At 40.2% G+C, this 20909-nt stretch overlaps 1 protein-coding gene across 1 annotated transcript in view; it reads left to right on the top strand.

Annotated features, from left to right (window-relative positions):
• The window catches only part of LRP1B (LDL receptor related protein 1B), a 1294122-nt gene that overhangs the window by 1003902 nt on the left and 269311 nt on the right, over positions 1–20909 (top strand). The window contains 2 exon segments of the mRNA XM_044303104.1: positions 313–502; positions 8834–9038. Coding sequence (XP_044159039.1) covers positions 313–502; positions 8834–9038 — 395 coding nt within the window.

The following is a 20909-nucleotide window of genomic DNA, read 5'->3' as shown; positions in this document are numbered from 1 at the left end:
GAGCTACCCTTTTTTTCTTTTTTTCCTGAAATTTCCCTCTTAAAATGAAGGTGCGTGTTATACGCCTGTGCGTGTTATACGCCGATAAATACGGTATAAGGTTGGATTTTACTAAAAATTAAATAGTAATCTGTTAATCTAAATGGATTCAACTTACTATCATCAATTTGGCAGCTAAATGTCTGTTTTTTTAGATTTTTTTTGGCACAGTTGAGACCAAATGGAGACATTACAAATGAAATATTACACGGCTTCCTAAGGTTATCGAACAGCAGGAAGTAATCTAATTTTTCTGTTGTGTTTACTTGACAGATGTGGGCTCTGTGGAAGGTCTGGCTTATCACCGAGCCTGGGATACTCTCTACTGGACAAGCTCTACTACCTCATCCATCACACGCCATACTGTAGACCAGAGTCGGAGAGGGGCCTTCAACAGGCAGGCTGTTATCACCATGTCTGAGGATGACCACCCCCATGTTTTAGCACTCGATGAATGCCAAAAGTATGCAAATGCTCTGAGATCTTATTTAATTTATGCCTTACAACTTTAGCTTAAGTGCTATAATCTTTCCTCAGACAGATGTTTCTCCAGATACAGGAGCAATTTAAAGGATATTTACACGTAACCTTTTCCCAGAGAATGCATATTTATAGCAGTTGGCCAAGTAACATCTGCCAGGATTTAAAGAAGGCCAAATATATTCATTCTCTTATACCTTGTTTGCTACTTATGTCTTGAATTTAGTCTTTGAAGTTACCTTGTGAAATATGTTGTGAGAAATAATCAGATGTTTGCTTTAAGTACCTTATGAGCACTAGATGCTAAAATTGTTGCTTAATGATTGTGAAAGACTTCCTTAATGTCTGCATTCAAGTGAATGTGTCTGACACACTCATGGTCAAGTATGTTTCCCCCCCCCCCCCCCAGAAAAGCAGACCCTTGTCAGTGAACCTAGACCACCCCTCTAATGTCAGACCTGATAATCATAATGTACTCCCTATGAAGAAACATATAACTACTATAATACTGCTACCTATAGACAAGAGTACTGATATATGATGATACTCCCACCTATATAAATAAAATCTAATTACTATGAAAACTACTATAACTATTATACTACCAATTATGTACAGTACATAAATATAACTCCTATAAAACTACCACCTATGTACATAATATAATTACTAAAATACTGCCACAATGCACAAGAATATAACTACTACAATACTGCTCCTATGTACAAGAAAATAACTACTGATACTATAATTCTGGTCCTATGTGCAATAAAATAACTACTATAATACTGTTCCTATGTACAATAATATAACTACTATAATACTGTGCCTATGTACAAGAATTTAACTACTACAATACTGCTCCTATGTACAAGAAAATAACTACTGATACTATAATTCTGGTCCTATGTGCAATAAAATAACTACTATAATACTGTTCCTATGTACAATAATATAACTACTATAATACTGTGCCTATGTACAAGAATTTAACTACTATAATACTGCTCCTATGTACAAGAATAAAACTACTATAAGACTGCTCCTATGTACAAGAATATAACTTTTATAATACTCCCTCCGATTTACAAGAATATAACTACTATAATACTACCTCCTATTTACAAGAATTTAACTACTATAATACTGCTCCTATGTACAAGAATATAACTACTATAATACTGCTCCTATGTACAAGAATATATCTACTATAATACTGCCTCCTATGTACAAGAATATAACTACTATAATACTGCTCCTATGTACAAGAATATAACTACTATAATACTGCCTCCTATGTACAAGAATATAACTACTATAATACTACCTCCTATTTACAAGAATTTAACTACTATAATACTGCTCCTATGTACAAGAATATAACTACTATACTACTGCTCCTATGTACAAGAATATAACTACTATAATACTGCCTCCTATGTACAAGAATATGACTACTATAATACTGCCTCCTATTTACAAGAATATAACTACTATAATACTACCTCCTATTTACAAGAATTTAACTACTATAATACTGCTCCTATGTACAAGATTATAACTACTATAATACTGCTCCTATGTACAAGAATATATCTACTATAATACTGCCTCCTATGTACAAGAATATAACTACTATAATACTGCTCCTATGTACAAGAATATAACTACTATAATACTGATAGTCTATGTACAATAATATAACTACTATAATACTGCTCCTATGTACAAGAATATAACTACTATAATACTGCTCCTATGTACAAGAATATAACTACTATAATACTGCTCCTATGTACAAGAATATAACTACTATAATACTGCCTCCTATGTACACAAATATAACAACTATAATACTGTCTCCAATGTATAAGATTATAACTACTTTAATACTTATTCTTCCACTGTATAAAAAATTAATTACTATAAAACTGTCCCTATCTACTAGAATAGAATTTGTAGACTAAGTCTAAAAGATTACTGTTCTTTACTGACAAAATTAAAAGTAATATAACAATAGTATAGTAGTATGAATGATTAATGTCCCCAGCCCTCCATTTCCTCTTTTCGGCATGTTAATAAATACATTAGAGAGCTTTATATAATGAGCTTGTAACTGTGTATATTTCCCATGTATTTAGTCAGCCAAATGTACTTACCATAGGAGAATCAGAACTGTGGAAAGGATAGATATCTGATTTGGTCTCCAAGGTATTCAAGGTGCATCAATTCTATCAGGGTCTACAGTAGCCATGTCAGCTCTTTTGTGCTATCAGTTTAAAGCCTAATGATCCGTTGTCACTTTTCTCGTGTGCAGAAGAGCTATGTGTTTGTCAAAGACTAATCACGTCAATCCGTTCAAGCAAAACATCTCTTCATTTAGTCTAATGTTATTCCTGACAGTAAAACAAATGTGAAGTTTAAGGGTCATTCGTTATGTAACATACGGTGCAGCTCCCCATGTACCCATGAGGACCAAACATATAGCACTATGTGTAACGTCCTGATGACATCCTAAATGAAACAATTTCTCAGATGCTCTTAATTTTGAGAATGGACCCGTCAATGAGAATATACCATTTACAGCACTGGTTAGCAATTCAGAGAAAAGGCACCACTGGGGCATGAAGATCAGCACGGGCTAGAACTGGTATCTAATAAAGTCCATTATCGTCAATGTTGTATGGTTCTCACTGTGGCTCGAACCAAGAAACCAAATATCTTCAAGGGTTTGTCCTGTTTGAAAACCCATTTTGTAGCACCCTATTAGGACACCTTGATTTAATAAATTGTTCTAGATCTACACCAATTGGGCAAAGAACAGCTACAAACAAGTGTCTCTCCACCATCATTGAACCCCTAAGATGCCGCATTTATGGCTGATTGCAGCATCTGACATTAAAATTGAGGCCTTTCAGGGGTTAATCAGGGTTAAAAAAAATACATACTCCCCTCATCCGTTTGATCGGGGAGAGGCCGTCGTGGCCATGTTAATTGAAGAAACCACACGAAATCTCTTACGTTGACGTGATGACGTCATTACACTGGTCGGGCAGGGTGACTTCATAACTGATGATGTCACTGTGCCAGGCCAGAGCTCTAATGTCACCGTGTATGATTTTGTGCGGTTTCTTCAATCAAGATGGCCGCGACAGCCTCTCCGCACGCAAATTGGTGAGTATGTATTTTTTTTGTTTTTTACTGCCATTTCAGAAAAAAATATTAGTTTCCTGAAATTCGGATCAAAGTCAATTCCTTTGACTTTATTTCACTAAACACTACTTGTGACTGGGGTTGAGTGAATTGAAGTATCCGAAGTGGACCTCAATACAAATTTCAGGGCAAATTCTGTTCAGCATGAAGCAGAATTTCCTCGTTCTTCGTGGTAACAAATTAATACGTGAGCGGTCTGTGGTATCCCAGACTGGCATCCTGCTGACAGCAGGAGCGCACGGCATCATTGGTTGCTATGACGCCATTGGCTTCATACCGCCGCTGCACTACAGTAATGCACTCGTATAGATCATATGAGTGTATTACTGTAGTGCAGCGGCGGCATGAAGCTCACGGCATCATAGCAACCAATGATGCCGTGTGCTCCTGCTGTTAGCTGGAGGCCAGGCCGGGATACCACAGACCGCTCATGTCCGTGTTCCATGGCCGTGTGCATTCGGCCTTACATGGTGTTCCACTAAGTAAATTTAAATTCACACCTCATTTGAAAAAGTAAGCCACACTTAATTTTCTTTTTTTAAACTTTGCCCGGTAGAGATGAGTGAATCGAAGATGACGAAGTGGAATTCGATCTGAATTTCAGGAAAAATTCAATGCGCAACTAACGCAAATTTCCTTTCTCTTCGTGGTAACGAATCACATTTTTCCTAAAGTGGCTGCTGCATGTGTGAGGACATGGAGAAAGAAAGTCTGGGAAGACGGGATCACCCAGACTGACATGCATGCAGCCAGTCAGCAGCCAGCCATCCCTGTGATGTCACAGCCCTATATATACAGAGGCCATCTTAGAGTCAGACATTTTCCAGCGTTCTGAGTGCAGGGACAGATGTGAGAAGGCACTAGGGACAGCAATTGGAAAAACCTAATTGTGAAAAATAAAACTGAAGAAATGATTTATAAGTGCAGGGAAAGGATAGGGAGGAATCATTTCACAGCATCTTAGTGCAGGGAGAGGTGTCTCAGAATGTGCTAGTAAAGTAATCTACAAGTGCAGGAAAAGATTATTTGGGCATCCAAATAGCCATTTTACAGCTCTGCAATTCCAGCAATTTGTTCTTGTTATTGGGGTGCAAGTGCTATGTTGAAAAGCCTTTAGTGGCCTATTTTAGTGCAAAAAGAAAAATATGAGCTCCACTGTCAGAGGGAGGTAAATCCACACCTGGCAGTGCTGGCTGGTTTTTATGCCTGGCAAAACCCGTCCTGGAACATGGGGAGTAGTCACTCACCCAGCACTTTGAATACTCCCAGCAAGAGCCGTTCTGGATCAGCTTTGACAGCCATGCTAAATCTCAAGGTGTCAATTAGCAATAGCTGCTGCTGACACTATAAAAATACTGGCTCTTATTTCACCGAGGCCAGGAACCTCGGTGACACATACCTTCCATACACGATGATTCCAGGTACCTTCTTACATGGCCTATATCAGTACAGAAATCAAAATATATACGCATTTCACTTTAGCTACTTATATGTGGTGAAAACGTGAAGTGGCTAATTTCAGTACAGAAAGAAAAATATATATGCATTTTACTGTTGCAATTATTTGTGTTGAAAGCATTTAGTGGCCTATTTCAGTACAAAAATAAAAATATATTCTCAGTTCACTTCTGCAGTTATATGTGTTGAAAGTGTTTAGTGGCCTATTTCAGTACAGAAAGAAAAATATATACGCACTTCACTGTTGCTGTTATTTGTGTGATTGCGTTTAGTGGCCTATTTCAGTACAAAAAGAAAAAAAATAGTTGCATTTAGGGGTGTTTTAATTTGCTTTTAATTTATTTAGTTCAGCTAAAAGTATGTCAGATAGAGAAGTGCCAGGCCAAGCACGGAGGAGTGGCAGATGCCTAAATGTTTCTGGCGCAGGCAGATGTCGCAGCAGAGTAAGGGGGCGTGGCAGCAGGAGTTTCAGTGAGAATCCTGATTTCCCTGTGTTATCTAGCGGTCGTGTGTTGACCAGCGACCCAGCGGTTCTTGATTGGTTAACTCGGTCATCCACTTCATCCCAAGTGACATCAGACACCCTCAGCCAAGAGTCGGTGGGCTTATCAGATACAACCCTTTGTTGGAATGGCCCGGGAGCAGGCCCTGTGTCCTCACCTGTCCTCAACCTGCCTCTGTCTTTTTCTGTTTCCTCAGCCACAGAAGTATTGTATGATGTGGGCTCAGCTTCACTATACAGTGAAGACAAGCTACTAGAGGACAGTCAGCAGCTACTGCCCAGCCAAGATCTGGAGGAGACATGTGCCGCTTACTCCGCTAGGCGGGCAAGTAGTGATGAGGAGAGTGGCTTGGGAGGTGGTGTTGCGAGCGGTCAGGCTCCTGAGCCAGAGACCGTTGAGGAGGACATCAGTGACGTGCAGACACTACTCGATGATGATGAAGCCGATCGCACTGCTCGGTGGTGTGGCAGTTTTTTGCTAATCCGCCGGAGGAGGTTAACATGGCCATAAGTAGAATATGTGAACAGAAGGTGAAGCATGGCCAGGGTGCCAATGGTGGCACCACGGCCCTACGTCAACATATGCAGCGTCACCATAAAGTGGCCTGGGAGAACAGTGGCTCTGATGTGGTGGTCCAGCCTGCCGCAACAACTGCTTCATCACCCAGTGGCTCACACCCGGTTTCAGTCAGTCAAGGCTCCACCACCTCAGCCGAAGCGAGCTGTCTGTCATTCCCATCTTCTGCTGGTCCAGATGCTCCTGATCCTCCTCCTCCTACTCCTCGTCAGTCATTCCGTCAGCAATTGATCACTGAAGTGATTGCCAAGAGACAGCAGTATCTGTGCAAGCATCCAATGGTGCAGAAGCTGAATGTGTTCCTATCCCTGTTGCTGGTGATGCAGTCCCTCCCTTTCCAAGTGGTGGAGTTTCAGAGAACTAATGGCTTGTGCTGAGCCAAGGTGGAGATTTCCAAGCTGTCATTTCTTTGAGAAAAAAAGGCAGTACCAGCCCTGCACAAATATGTAGAACAGAAGGTGGGCCAGTTCTTGAGCCGACGTGTGAAGCTGTAACTACAGTCAGGAACAATACATGTCCTTTACGGCCCACTAGGTGAATGTGGTTCCTACACAGCCACACCAGAAACTTGGCCAGGTCACTCCGCTTCCGCTTCCACGTTGTCACAAAGTTGGTCCTGTGACAATGTCCGCCTCTGCCTCCTCATCCTCCACTATGTCCTCAGCAGCCTCCACTGGAGGGACAAGTCACAGTGCCCCTCCACCATGCCACATGTGCAGGGCATGGTGGTGTCACGCTCTTCTGCACCTTGTTTCCCTGAGCAAACAGAGTCACACAGGGGAGGAACTGCTCCATGTCCTTCGTCAAGAAATTGAATCCTGGCTTTCTCCCCGACAACTCAAAATCGAAACCATAGTGACCGACAACGGGAAGAACATTGTGTTGGCGCTCGGTCAAGGAGGGTTGAGCCATGCGTGCTCAGGAAATTTTGCATGCACTTCAGCCACTCATACACAGCAAAGCAGGCAGAATGGCATCTCCAGACATAGGCTGATATGCAACATTTCCACCCGTTGGAATTCCACCCTCTATATGTTGGACCGACTATATGAACAGAGAAAGGCCATCAACGATTTCTTGATGATGCAAGCAGATAGGAGTAGTCCCCTGTGTAATTTCTATGTCAGCCAGTGGCAGCTTTTTTTTTAAAGTAATTTTCAATTTTTATTTTGCAAGTCGCAATCTTTTTTGTAAAAAATGTATATAATCCTGCAATTTTCGCACTGGCCTCTAGGTATAATAATGTCATGATTTCCTGTTCTGTGCAGGTAACTTATCATTAGCTGTCACTGTCAGAATTACAATGAAAAGTAACAGCTCTGTATAGAAAACACAGGATCCACCATTTCTTATATATGATATCACCAGCTCCCTCCTGACCTGTGCACAGGTCATAGAGCATACCTAAAAAGTCTCCCATAGAATTCATTGGGGTTCCCAGCTTTCCATTGTGTCTTTGGCCCATGTAGCTGTCTTGAAAAGACACAAAGTCTTAACATATTTTGAGCCTAGAGGCCAGTGTAAAAACTGCATGTTTTTAGGATTTTTTTAAAAATATATAATTAAAGACATTAGAAGTAAAAAAAAAAAAAAAAAATCCCCAAAAATCCCTAAAATATGTTTAACATAAAAATCTGATTTAAAGAATAGGTCATTTTTTGATGACACATTCCCTTTAAAGGTTGTGTCCACCTTTGCAAATACATTTTCAATGCTCTAGTTCAAGGATCAGCAACCTCCAGCACTCCAGCTGTTCAGAAACTACAATTCCCAGAATCATTTCTACATTTCTATGGGAGTTACAAGAACAGCCAAGTAAATGTCCATGCTGGGAGTTGTAGTTTCACAGCAGCTGGAGTGCCGAAGGTTGCTGATCCCTGCTCTAGTTCATATTGGGCAGACTAGATGGGCCAAATGGTTCTTATCTGCCGACACATTCTATGTTTCTATATTTAAGAAAATAAATGATGTAAGTTTGCAAAAAGTCATCTTTGCAAATGTTCTAGCTTTTTTCTATATAACTCTCTGTGTGGACCTATTTGTCTTCATTGTTAGAAATTATATATCATTTGGCAATATAAGATTTTAACCCTCTTTTCTGTGAACTGTGCCGCTGCATTTAAATTAAGATGATCTTGAGGAATTTTAGATATTTTTCTTAAACTTATTTGAAAACAAGAACGCATCTAGATTAGGGATGGTGGGGCATGTGCCACAGATGCTGGGTGCCAGGAGACATGCTCACTAGCTCATACTCCTTGATCAGGGTTTTTAAATCAGGACTATCCTGGAAAATGTAATATTTGCCCCGGATGAAGAAAAACCTAGCTAAAAAGCTGGTTGGGCATCCTATAAAACTAGTCCCAAAGTATGAAAATTTAGATTGCCAGACATCTTTTGTAAGTTTTCAGCATTTTTTTTTTTGCTTTCTGGCATTGCTCTCTTTTACTGTCCAAGCATGATTCCCTTTATTCACATTTTACGTCTCTGTAATATAAATATGTCTGAGCTGAATTTGTCATTTCCATCTCATATTAAAATGTTCCTCTATTTCTCCTTCTCAGTTTAATGTTTTGGACTAACTGGAATGAACAACACCCAAGTATCATGAGGTCCACCCTTTCTGGGAAAAATGCCCAAGTCATTGTCAGCACGGACATCGTTACTCCAAATGGTCTGACTATTGATCACTCGGCAGAGAAACTCTACTACTCTGATGGCAGCCTAGGGAAGATAGAGAGATGTGAATATGATGGGTCCCGCAGATACGTAAGTGAAAAAAAAAAAAAATACATATATAATCTGTTAGTGACCAGCCTGTTTTGGGCCCTAGTGACCAAGCATTTTTTTTTCATTGTCACATTCCAAGAGCCAAAGCTTTTTTGTGCTTGTTACTGATTAACCTTTATTAACTCTTTATGTGGGGATGGGGAAAACCCCCCCCACAAATACTGCCATTGAGTTTTAATGTTTTAAATTTGGCGCCGCTCATTATTTGACATAAACAACAGCACAATTTTAATGTTTTTGCATTGTGCATCCCACGACCTATAACTTTTTTTTTATTTTTTGTTCTACAAAGCAATGTGGGATGGATAGCTCCTAGTTTTCATTGGTATCTTTTTGGAGTACATAACACTTTTTGATCATTTTTTATTCCTGCGAATAAGCAGAAAATAGCAATTGTGGCATTTTTTATGGCATTCACTGTACGGTATAAATTACATGATAATGCGAGTGGGAGTCATTACTGAAGTCGAAATTCCAAAATATATGGTATGGATTTTATTTTTGTAATTTGTTTCATCGAAATGCTTCTTAAACTTGAAGTTTTTTTATTTATTTTAATAGATGTTAACATTTTATTTTTTCCTTTTACTAGTTGCACAAGGTGACTTTAAGAAGTGATCTTTTGATTTCTTCCATAATACACTGTACTGCTTATGCAGTACAGTATATTATGCTGATAGTGCTACACTGCCAATCACCAGCATGCTGTGCCAGAGAGGTGCAGCCTGATAGGGATACTTTTCCGGCAGGCCTGGAGTCTTCATTAGACCCTAGACTGCCATGTGAATACATATTGTTTGTGGCATGTTGATGGGAGACAGATTGAGTCCCCCCCCTTACTATTGACCTCGTGAATCTTAGGGGATAAACAGCCTGGATCTGCACTTCTGCGGATCTGGGCTGTCAGAGGAGGACCCGCTCTCTGTTTCATGGGAGACACATGCAGCGCTTAGACTAGGCAGCCATAAAAAGGTGGTGACCTAGCCTAAGATTCCTTAGTGACCACTGTAAAAAGACATAGTGGCTTATGGGGGTTAAAAAAAAGATATCATTGGCCTATGGAGCATAACAGAGGCTTTTGTTTTTTAAGCAGAAAGTTTGCACCCACTGAACTTCCTATAGCTATGCTAATCCACAGTACAGAAAAATGGTACTGCTATTTTTCCACAAGTAATGACCTTGCATACGATCGTAATGTAGAGTATTTAAAAAAAAAATTATTGCATAAATTTCTATTTAATTCTCAAGGTTGCCTTTGTATTTTTTCGCTTTTTCTTGCATGGTTATGCATATGTATTTGCGATATTTTGTTACTCTTTAGCTCAAGGACTGTTGACTTACTTAGACATTAATGTTATTCTAGGGCTCATTGCTTGTAACACATATATTAGGCTAGATTCACATCTGCGGCACTACTCCCCAGATCAGGGATTGCCTGATACTGCTTCCTGTCCGCCGGACCTCATTGACTATAATGCGGTCCCGTAGAGATCTGGCTGCTACCCAGCAAATATGCCGGTAATTAGCAAGCAAATACTGTTGCACAGAATGTTGTCGATTCTAAGTATTCTATGCCGGAACAGCCTGCCGGAGAAGACAACCACAGATGTCAAAATAGCCTTAGACAATTTCTTAAGGCTTTTAAAGCACATACATATAGCAGCAGTGCTCATAAAAACACAATCATTCTAATAAATGTTTCTGTCTTTCTGTAGGCTGTCAAACGTTTGTTTATTCTGAATGGTATATTTTTTTTGTCTATAATTATAGTCATCAATACATTTTAAAAAGGCTGGTCAAAGATGAGCGGGAAAAAAATTGAGTTACTGGATTTCCATTGGGCACAGTGGCAGGATCCTATAGGATCTCACTGTCACTATGTCAAATACTGTAAACGTTTTAATACTCAGTCTTAGAGTCAAATGGATATTTCCATCTCAGACTTTTATGAATTATCCATGTGTTATTATTTTAGTTTCTCTGTTTAAAAAGTTGCAAAAATGAAGCGTAGTGATATTATTCTTTTAGGTATTTGCTTCTGACAACTCTCATTGGCATATGTCCCAACACAAACCTACCACTGCCAAGAATGGGGCTTAGAGTACAATGTCACAGTCTTTTATAAAATAAAAAGTACTATAATAAATCCGCCTTCCAGTCTACAACATACAGGGGACAGTGCAGCTTTACAATTGTTCAGATAATGTATTTGGACATTCTTTTGATTGCTTGCTTGTGTCTGTGCAAAAAAAAAAAAAAAAAATATATATATATATAATGCTTTGCTCCTCAATCTATACAATACACAAAAGACTGAAAAATCATTTAGATGAACATAGAAAATACATTTTTTTAGAACAGTCCATCTGTGATTGCAGAAAAACAATTTGTCTACCAAAGTGTCTTATTGCACTATACAAATACAGTGATGTTTATTAACACTTTACACCTCAACGCTCTGTACGTTCACACCACCTGAAAAATCTATTACTACTGACTGTACTGACACAAAATTAGAAAACAATATAAAATATTTTTCTGCTAGATGAAGACAAAATGATAAAACAAAATTAAAAAAGTATTTATACTAAAATACAGTCTTTTTAACATCTCCCTATATCTAGAGAGTCACTATGTGCAAGCATGTAAACCGTAAGCATGCAAACAATCTCTTATCCTCTTCCCAGAATTCCAGAGGAGTGTTGTGTAGCCTATAAGACTCCTCACGCTGCTTGGGTGCTCTCCATCAGGAGATATAGTATTCCCTGAAACCCAATGTATAAAACATCTGACTGATATTTCCTCATGGGCTGGCCAACAGTTTTTAGTCTGGGAGATGTGGACTAATTTGTTGCAAATGCATGACAAATTTATAAATAAAGGCAACATTGAGGTTGAATGTTGGGCTTCAATGCAAAATATGTATAAGGACCCCCAACTATTGTGGTAAATTTATAGTTTTTACTAAGGCGTTCCATGTGCCTGCTGCAGCCCCGCTCCTCTGTTGCAGGCTGTCCTTCCAAGCCCAAGGTCTTTAGGGCACGCACACTGCCTGGCTCTTAAAAAGCCAGTGAGAGCACCCTTTGTCTTCCTCGTCCTATACTAGTTCCTTTCTGTGTATTTAAGGCGCTCTCTTCTATAGGAGGATGCCTGAGCTTTAGGTCCCTAGCTAATAATATTCCAGTGAAGATGTGCTTATCTATTTGTCTGCCTTTGTACCGTACCTATGCCAGTTCATCGACTTTGATCATCTACTGCCTGTCCTGACTATAGCCTGACAACCGCATTGAAACATTGCTGCCTGACCTGCCTGACCAGTTTCACAGATATGCATGGACTCTGCCTGCCCTGACCTCAGGCTGTCTCCCGACTACAATTATTGAATGTCGCTTGGTGCTCTGTGGTTCAGCTGCCAACTACAATGGCACGATCTCAAGAGGGAGTTGCCTGGTGTCTCCACTGCAGAGAAGACCAGATTGCTGTATAAGGGTTAAAGAGTGAAAACTAGGGAACCTCAAGAATAATGCACTTAGAGATAGCCCTAAATGAAACCAGTTAGTTGGCACAGCAGGGCCAGACTAACTGCCTGTTATAATAATACAGGTGTCCTCATATCTGGTTGCAGGCTTGTCTGAAAAGGTGGATTTTCAGGTTTCTTCTGAATGTTTCCACATTAGGTGACCATCTGTTGGGGTAGAGAGTTCTATAGTATGGGGGATGCACAGGAGAAATCTTGGAGGACTTTGTAGGAAGAGATGATAAGAAGAAAGAAATTGTGGCAGCTTCCACCAGATAACATATTACAGAGATTTTCTCCCCAAGTAGTATTGACTCTAGGGGATAAAATCTCTATGATATGACATCATATGGACAAAATGGGGCAGATTTAATAATAGAGTTGTACACTACGCTGTCTAAGAAGAGGAATCACAGTCCTAACCCTCTTGCACATAACTGTATTGCTTTTTCAGTATTTTGCAGTCCGCAAAAAACGGATCCACAAAAACCACGGATGATGTCCGTGTGCATTCCGTTTTTTGCGGAACAGAACAGCTGGCCCCTGATAGAACAGTACTATCCATGTCCGTTATGCAGACAATAATGGGACATGTTCTATCTTTGAACGGAAAGGAAAAACGGAAATACGGAAGGCATATGGAGTACCTTTCTTTTTTTCGCGAATCCATTTAAATTAATGGTTCCGTATATGGAATGCAAAAAACGAAACGTGTGCAAGAGGCCTTAATTTTCAGCAAATGTACTATTATGGCACAACGGACCTTTGTAAATCTGAAGCCTCTTAAATCCTGTGCCAAATTTAGGCAAGTATTCCATTTGTGCACTAAAAATGTGTCCATGCGGCAAATATTTTCTCAATGCACTAAAACAGCTGTCTAGTCTAAGTTTATACCACCTACAAGTTGGAATGATTTCACTCCAAAATGTGCCAAAATTTTGATGCATGGAGGTCTATTTAGGCCATGCCCCCTTTCCTTGAAGTCACACCCTTTTTCCATTCAGTGACACCCCCTTGTTGCATGAGGCATAAAATACTTATAAAAGAGGCAAAACCAATAGTAAATGTGATGCAAAGCATGCAGACATTACCGGCACATTTTCAATAGTAAGGCTAGTTTCACATTAGTAGTTTTGATCATGAATATTCTAATCGTGAATTTTTATCCCAAATATTGGCACTTTGAGAATTTGCGAATATCTAGAAAAAACTGCTATAAATTCGTATTCGCGAATATTCAATTTTTTTTTTCATTTGAGTCCATGATCCCTCACTGCTTCCTGCTTGTGGGCCAATGAGAAGGCTGCAATATCTTTGACTTTAGGAGTCAAAGATAGTTTTTATCGCAAATTTTCGTATCGCAAATTTTTCAATCGCAATCAAGAAAATAATGACTAGAGATCACGAATTTGCAAATTCACGAATATATGACGAATATTTGCCCAAATATTAAAGAAATATTGCAAATTTGAATATTGCCCCTGCCGCTTATCACTGCACACTAGCATTAAACATCTCTGGCAGGCTGTGCTGGCTGGGAGCGGCCTTCTGGAAATGTCGCTACCTGATACCTCTCAGCCCCATTAACAATAATGGAGACTAGTGGAGATCCGTCCGCAACCCAGAAAGTATGGCGATAATCACCTGGATGAAAACTGCTGCACTCAGCGGTTTTTGTCTGGCCAATTCTTGGCATATTTGCCTGTTTGTGACTGAATCTCCACCAGTCCCCTTTACAGCTAATGGGGCTGGATGGCAACGGGGTAGCTTCCGTTAATGCTGGAATGCAACGAGATCTGGAACAACCTGCTGGATATAAGATCGCTGGGGTGAAACTAGCCTAAATCTACCCCAGAGTGCTCATGGCTTTCTAGTACAGAGCAGAGACTCCTTTATAAAGCCTCCATGCACACTCACGTGATCTTAAACGGAGAGAAGAGTTCTATGGTCCAATTTGTCTTCAAGATCGATTAAAAAGTGGCAATTAACTTTTTTGAAACGGTCTTAAATATTTCATTTTTTTTATGTATTTATTGATTTATCATAATATTTTTATTGCATTGGTCAGTCCATACCAAGTATCACTTGTGTCCCTGTCACTTTTGGGAGAGCTACATAAATCTTTGTAAATGACAACTGACATAATTCTGCGCGTCTCTAGCCCTTAACTTACTGCTGTAGTTTAAGAAAATTGAAGGACAAGAAGCATCAGGGTTTTCTAGCTTCCATCTATATTACGGGCAAATATTGTAGTTTAACAGGAGTATTCATGTGTTTAATATTTTCATCAAACGCAGGCTATTTCCTTTATTACTCTCTTTTATAGATGGCTGCCGTTACCGTAAAACACAGCACCACAAAGTCATAATCCAACTCATATTGATTAAAATGTAATAATTGCCCAGGAATTTCTCACTTTATAGCGTGGTGTAAAATTGTCTTATGAGTGTAACTTAATATTTTATTCGATATTTAACTGCAAAGTTATTTCATAGTAGTTTTTTTTTTTTCTTCCATCAGAAATCTTCCATGTGAGAGAAGCATAAAAACATTTTATTTTTTTTACTTTTTTTAAAAAATATTGTTCATTTAAGTATGCCATCTCACTGAACTTCTCTAATTTATATATTTTTATATATATTTTTGGAGATGCCAGCGTCTTGCAGTATGTATGGTTGGTTGCATTTAAACACATTAAGTGCATTGATTTTTATATTCACTCAATTACTCACTAGTCACAGTCCAATCGGCTGTAAAATACAAAGTAGGTACAAATGTTAGTCCTATTAGAAAGATTAGAGACATGCAAAAGGTTTTCTTTTTTTCCATCTCGCAATTGCATCTGCCCATCTTTACCCCAGATCTAAACAGGATAATAGAAGTGCAAGGATGCACTGCAAACTGCAGCATAATCATCCAAATAATAGATTGATATTTTGTTATTTTGGCCTTCTTTGTTAAAGGGGTGTTCTATTTTTTTTGTTGTTCTTTGTTGTTTCTGACTAAGCAAATATAAGGGGTTTTCAATTCACTTACTTCATCTGTGCAGTCCCTGTTATCCTCTTTAGCTGAGCATCACATGATCTGTGATGTCAGCTTCGTTCCTGATATGATGATGATCTGTGCACGAGCCTGAGGGAACAGCAGTTCTGCCTCTCTGCATGGAACGACACTGTGGGCTGTGCTGGTTAGAGCAAGAAGCCATGCCCCCTACACTACCTGATCTGCTGACCACACCCCCTGCACTGCCAGATCTACTGGCCATGCCCCCTACACTGCCTAATCTGCTGACCACACCCCCTGCACTGCCAGATCTACTGGCCATGCCCCTGCACTGCCTGATCTGCTAGGTGATCTGTTTGCCCTGTCTCCCCTCCCACTGGATTCTTCATCAAAGTTTAACCCCTTATACCATCAGCAGCACAGACTCAGAGCTGCAGGGTATCTTCTTCACAAATGCTGTGCTCAGGATCTTCCCTCCCTCCTCACTCTGCAGACACGGAGCTGACAAAGACCAGAGTAGTTCTCTTCTCTGTACTCTTCTGCTGTGTACGGGTAGGGGGAGGATCCTGTGTGTATCAGCAATGTCACTGTACTGTACAGTTGGGACTTGTAGTGCCACACATACAACATAAGTATCCCAGAACTCAGACTGCATGCAGGGAAGCATTTTTATTCACTCCCTCTGTAGTGCAGTGGGATGGGAAAGAATGTCTTGGTTGACACCTAGAAATATTAGTGAGGAAAACCTCAAAGATTGTTACACACCCCCACAGCTCTGCAACTGCATGTCAACATAGGGCCAGAACAGAACTAGGAAAATTAGTAAATATAATTTTTTTTTTCTAAAACTTGCTTAGCTTATTTATATATTGCTGGCCCTCAGATTTACAGTGATTTATTTATGCATTTTTTGAACTTGGATAACCCCTTTAAGTATTCTGTGATTATTTATGAAGTTGAAAGGATTTTCCAAGACTGAGAACCCCTGTTAAGATGGCCAGGCATGGTGCAAAATGTAAAAAAAAAAAAAAGTCACCTGTCACAAGCGTTCCAGGTCCAGTGCCGAGTTCCATTCACCTCCACACCAGTCAATGGTGTAAACATGCTGTGTCCAGGCACAGCACAAGACTGGTCGACAGCAGTGGCGTGCATGTAGACAGATTATAAACCTTACAGTTCCACAAAGGAAATGGTAGCTTGGTGCTGAAAATTTAGAGCCTGTAACAAGTGAGACTTTTTTTTTTTGCACCCTGTCTATCCATCTCTTATTGTACCACCTCGGGGTAACAGAGGTCTAATGAACCCTTGCTTTCTGATTCCATATATATCCATTGAGAGTTGGCAACACTTGCATGCTGAACTCTCCATTAATGCCTATAGAAGTTACAGAAAGAGCAAAGCAATAAATGCTCACTTATTTCCACAACTACAATGGATTTATTTTAACATGCCATGTGTAAGCATAACCACCTCTCCACTGAATTCTATAAAGACTGAAGATACAAGTGCAGTGACCTCCTGAGTAGTTGGTACAGTGGATAGGAGTGGTAGTGGCCCTGATTAAGAGTTGTGTCACAGTGTACTCCCTCAGGCCAGTGCTCCCTGGGGATCAGTGCAGTATAATTATAGTAGTGAAGAATGAGGCCACAGATAAAGGTAACAAAGTCCTTTTTACTAAGTGCACGGTAAATCTTCAAATACATACAGTAGTAGCAGGCTTTAAATGCAATTCTCTCTGGCACTAGAAAAGATATGGAGGTAGGTTGGTTGGTGGTTGTTTGGTGAAGGGTGGCTTAACTGTAGTCCCTTACCTTACAGCAGTATCTGTAGAGTCTGATGTAGCAGTTCACACTGCTGTTTGGAATCTCATAGTCTGGCTTCAGGACAATTGGAGTAGTTATCTCTGGAGAATTTGGTAACAGGAGAAACGGATTTGAAGATTGCTTCCTCTCCTGTCTGACTCTAGAAGAGAGTAACAGTTGTTAACCCTGTTTCTGTTAACTTTTGTCATTCCTTCCTTTCTGGTAGCAACAGCCAAGAAAAAAAATCAGTACACAACAATATAAACAATTTGTGGTACCCCCACCTCTGGGGTACTACACAGGGAATTGATATACTTGGGATTAGTGGACCCCCAATATTTTAATAGGTGTGGGTTCCAGAGGTGGTACCCATCCCCATCAGACATTTTAGCTAATCTTGTGTGTATATGATCAGCAGACAGGGGACTTTCTTGTTCCTATTCTTCTTTATTCCTGACATTTTGCAATCCGTTTTGCACCCCGAGGCTAAATCAAGATCCCCTATTATCGGATCACCCTGTTATGCAGTGGTTGATGCAAGAAATGGGTAATGTAGGCAGATGTTGACCACTGTCTGCAGAAACAACACTGAAGCACAGGGGGGGTGTCACGGCTGAGGATGGGGAAAACCCTCAGCCATGCGATGCCAGATGATGTTGGTTGCTGCTCGGCCAGGACGACAGAATTAGGGAGCAGGTCACCTCCTAACGCGTCCCTAACCTGACCCTGACTCCTAACCATATGAGCCAACCCTGATGGTGGGAGGGCTCATACACCGGAACCTAATATTCCCTGCTAGCCCTCAGGATTGTCCTGGAACAAGGAGCAGGTTAAGACGACCTGTTCCTCCTAGGCACGGAGGAACAGGAGTCTCACTGGCCAAGCTGCAAGGAAAAGGGGTACAAAAACAGACCTATGGATATGGCAGGTGAACTGCACTAGTTCCACCTACCTGCCACAGCCTTGCTGACTGGATCCCTGTGCTGACACGCTGATGTCCACACCATACTTAAATGGACACAGCCAACACACATACACACACAGGAACCCAGATCCATAGCTGCATTAAATAACAAAAGGTATACATTAACTGAACATATAAACATCTATGACCACAAGGGTGGCCCTCACTGGCAGATGGTAAATTAGTAAGAGGATGACTCCAGCAAGCATGACTGAAGTACCCCTCTGACTACTGCTCACAGCTGAGACTATATAGGCCCAAGTAGCCACACCCACCCACACACACACACACCCAGTGTTCAGACACACAAGGAAGGAAGTTAACCCTTTCAACACCAGGGAAGGGAAGAAAGCCACTTAAAGGGGAAAGTGCACACATTACATATAACACCCTGTGCACACCGATAAAATACACACCAATAAAGAGAGGTTGCCAGGTGCAACCGCATGCACATTGCAGCAAGCTGCCTAGCACCAGCTCAGGCTGCTATACTGCGAAATAACTACATGTTGCCAGCGGCAACCACAAGTGAGGCGACATACTAGCGGCCCTCACCTGTGGTTGAACAACCAAACCAGACCGCAGACAACAGCATGCGGATGCACTGTATTGTCACATTATCCAAAGGAAAGGAAGCAAACCATCTTTTTGTTCAGGGTGAAATGAAAATTTGAACAGGTAATAGGTCTAGGTTCATAAGAGCTGTCAATGAATATAATTATTTATTTTTTTCCACTGGAATGATTATTTAGAAGACAAAATTATGACTGCCTGCTGCCACCACTAGAGGGAGCTGAGGAACTTACTGTATAATGCCATGCACTACGTTCCTAAGCTCTCCTTACTATGCAAATTGTGAATGTAACCTTTTCATTGAGCACTTTGTGTAATGCTGATGAAATTTCAAATTTCTCCCAAATCAATAAGATTCCTTGCACTGTATTTTTATAAAGGAGACTGCTTTCTTTTTTTCTTTTTTTTTTCTTTTTGCATGGTCCCCTTATGTATTCTGTAAAACGGCCACAAGTTGTCATAGAATGGTATAACACCAGCATGAGGGGTTTGTAAATGTTGTGAAGAGAACTGATTCATTTGAAGTGCTCCACTACAATCAAACATCTCTCAAGCTGTCTGTTCCTCCACAGAGCTGGTTCATACTGATATCTTTGAGATTGTGTTCAATAACTCAACTACATCTGTTCTTATCCTTAGGTAGAACTATGGTTCCACATATCAAGGGAATGACAACTTGTTTTAGTGAATACAAAGCGATATTATTACTGCCTTTGGGGTTTCTACAAAATCAGCAGAAATGAAACATTTTGGATATATTTCTTGTCTTCATGCTGATTTAGACAGGCTAGTTTATTTATTTTTAAATCTTAACTGTTAGGGTATAATATTTCGAAGCTCCCCCAAATATTTTCTACCTGCCTGCTTCCAACTTCCACTGCTTCTTTTCTACATCTCTCAAAGCACTGGCTGCAGAAATACATTCTCATTGCTGGGGAAGATGCACTCTGCCACACAGAACCGAGTTCCCTTTGTATAAAACTATTATATTTGAGGGTGCCCATTAGGCCCCCCAACAGGCACTTTAAAATTTACACCCTCCACTTTTTGAAAATGTCATTTTTTGTATTGTAGATTTTGAACTTATATCTGATGTAAATAAAATTGGTGCAGAACTCAGGTGACTAACATGCATTTTAACGCCTTAGTGACATAACTAAGTTTAGCCTCTAAAAGGTTTTCCAAGTTTTTAATATTGATGACCAGTCCTCTCCATAAGCATCTGATTGGTGGTATCCGACATCTGGGACCCCCTCCGATCATCTGTTTGACCACGCCATGGTGCACAGTAGAACTGCGGCCTTCTTGCAGCTTATCCTAGGCCAGTGATGTCACATTCATCGGTCACATTCATCTAGGTGCAGCTCAGCCCTATTTAAGTCCCCCACCGGGGCTGAGCTGTGATGCCAAGCATAGCCACTTGGAGGGGGTCCCGGGTGATTGGAGGGGGTCCCGGGTGTTGAATCCCTACGGATCAGATACTGATGACCTATCCTGATGACCTAAGTCAGAAAATCTCTTTAAGGACCAGTAACATTTTCCCTCTCTGTGTTTCAGTAGTCATAACTTTTTTATTTTTTATTTAATTTAGTATATGAGTCCTTGAATTTTCCGTGACGAGTTGTGTGTTGTTGTTTTTCTACCATTTTGGGTGTATTGAATTACTTATATTATTTTACTTTGAGGGGGAAGATAAAAAAAAAAAACACCAATTTTAAAGGGGTTGTGCAGTAGGTCGATATTGATGATCTTTCCTCAGGATAAGTCATCAATATCAGATCAGTGCAGGAACAACACTCGGCACCTCCACCGATCAGCTGTTTGAAGAGTGCTGCTTCAGCATGATTCAAGTGCTCGTTCCATTTACTTGAACCTTTTGTTTTCTGGTTTTCACGATTACCCAGCAAAATTTGAACTGTTATCAGGAATTTAAGCCCAAACCTTCTGGTATGACGACAAGGCTAAATGAGCACTTAGTCATCTTTTCCTGG

Source organism: Bufo gargarizans, chromosome 8 (assembly GCF_014858855.1).
Source record: "Bufo gargarizans isolate SCDJY-AF-19 chromosome 8, ASM1485885v1, whole genome shotgun sequence".
NCBI classification, from domain to species: domain Eukaryota; kingdom Metazoa; phylum Chordata; class Amphibia; order Anura; family Bufonidae; genus Bufo; species Bufo gargarizans.
The sequence above is the reverse complement of the archived record's forward strand: the minus strand, read 5'-3'. Positions and strand labels throughout refer to the sequence as shown.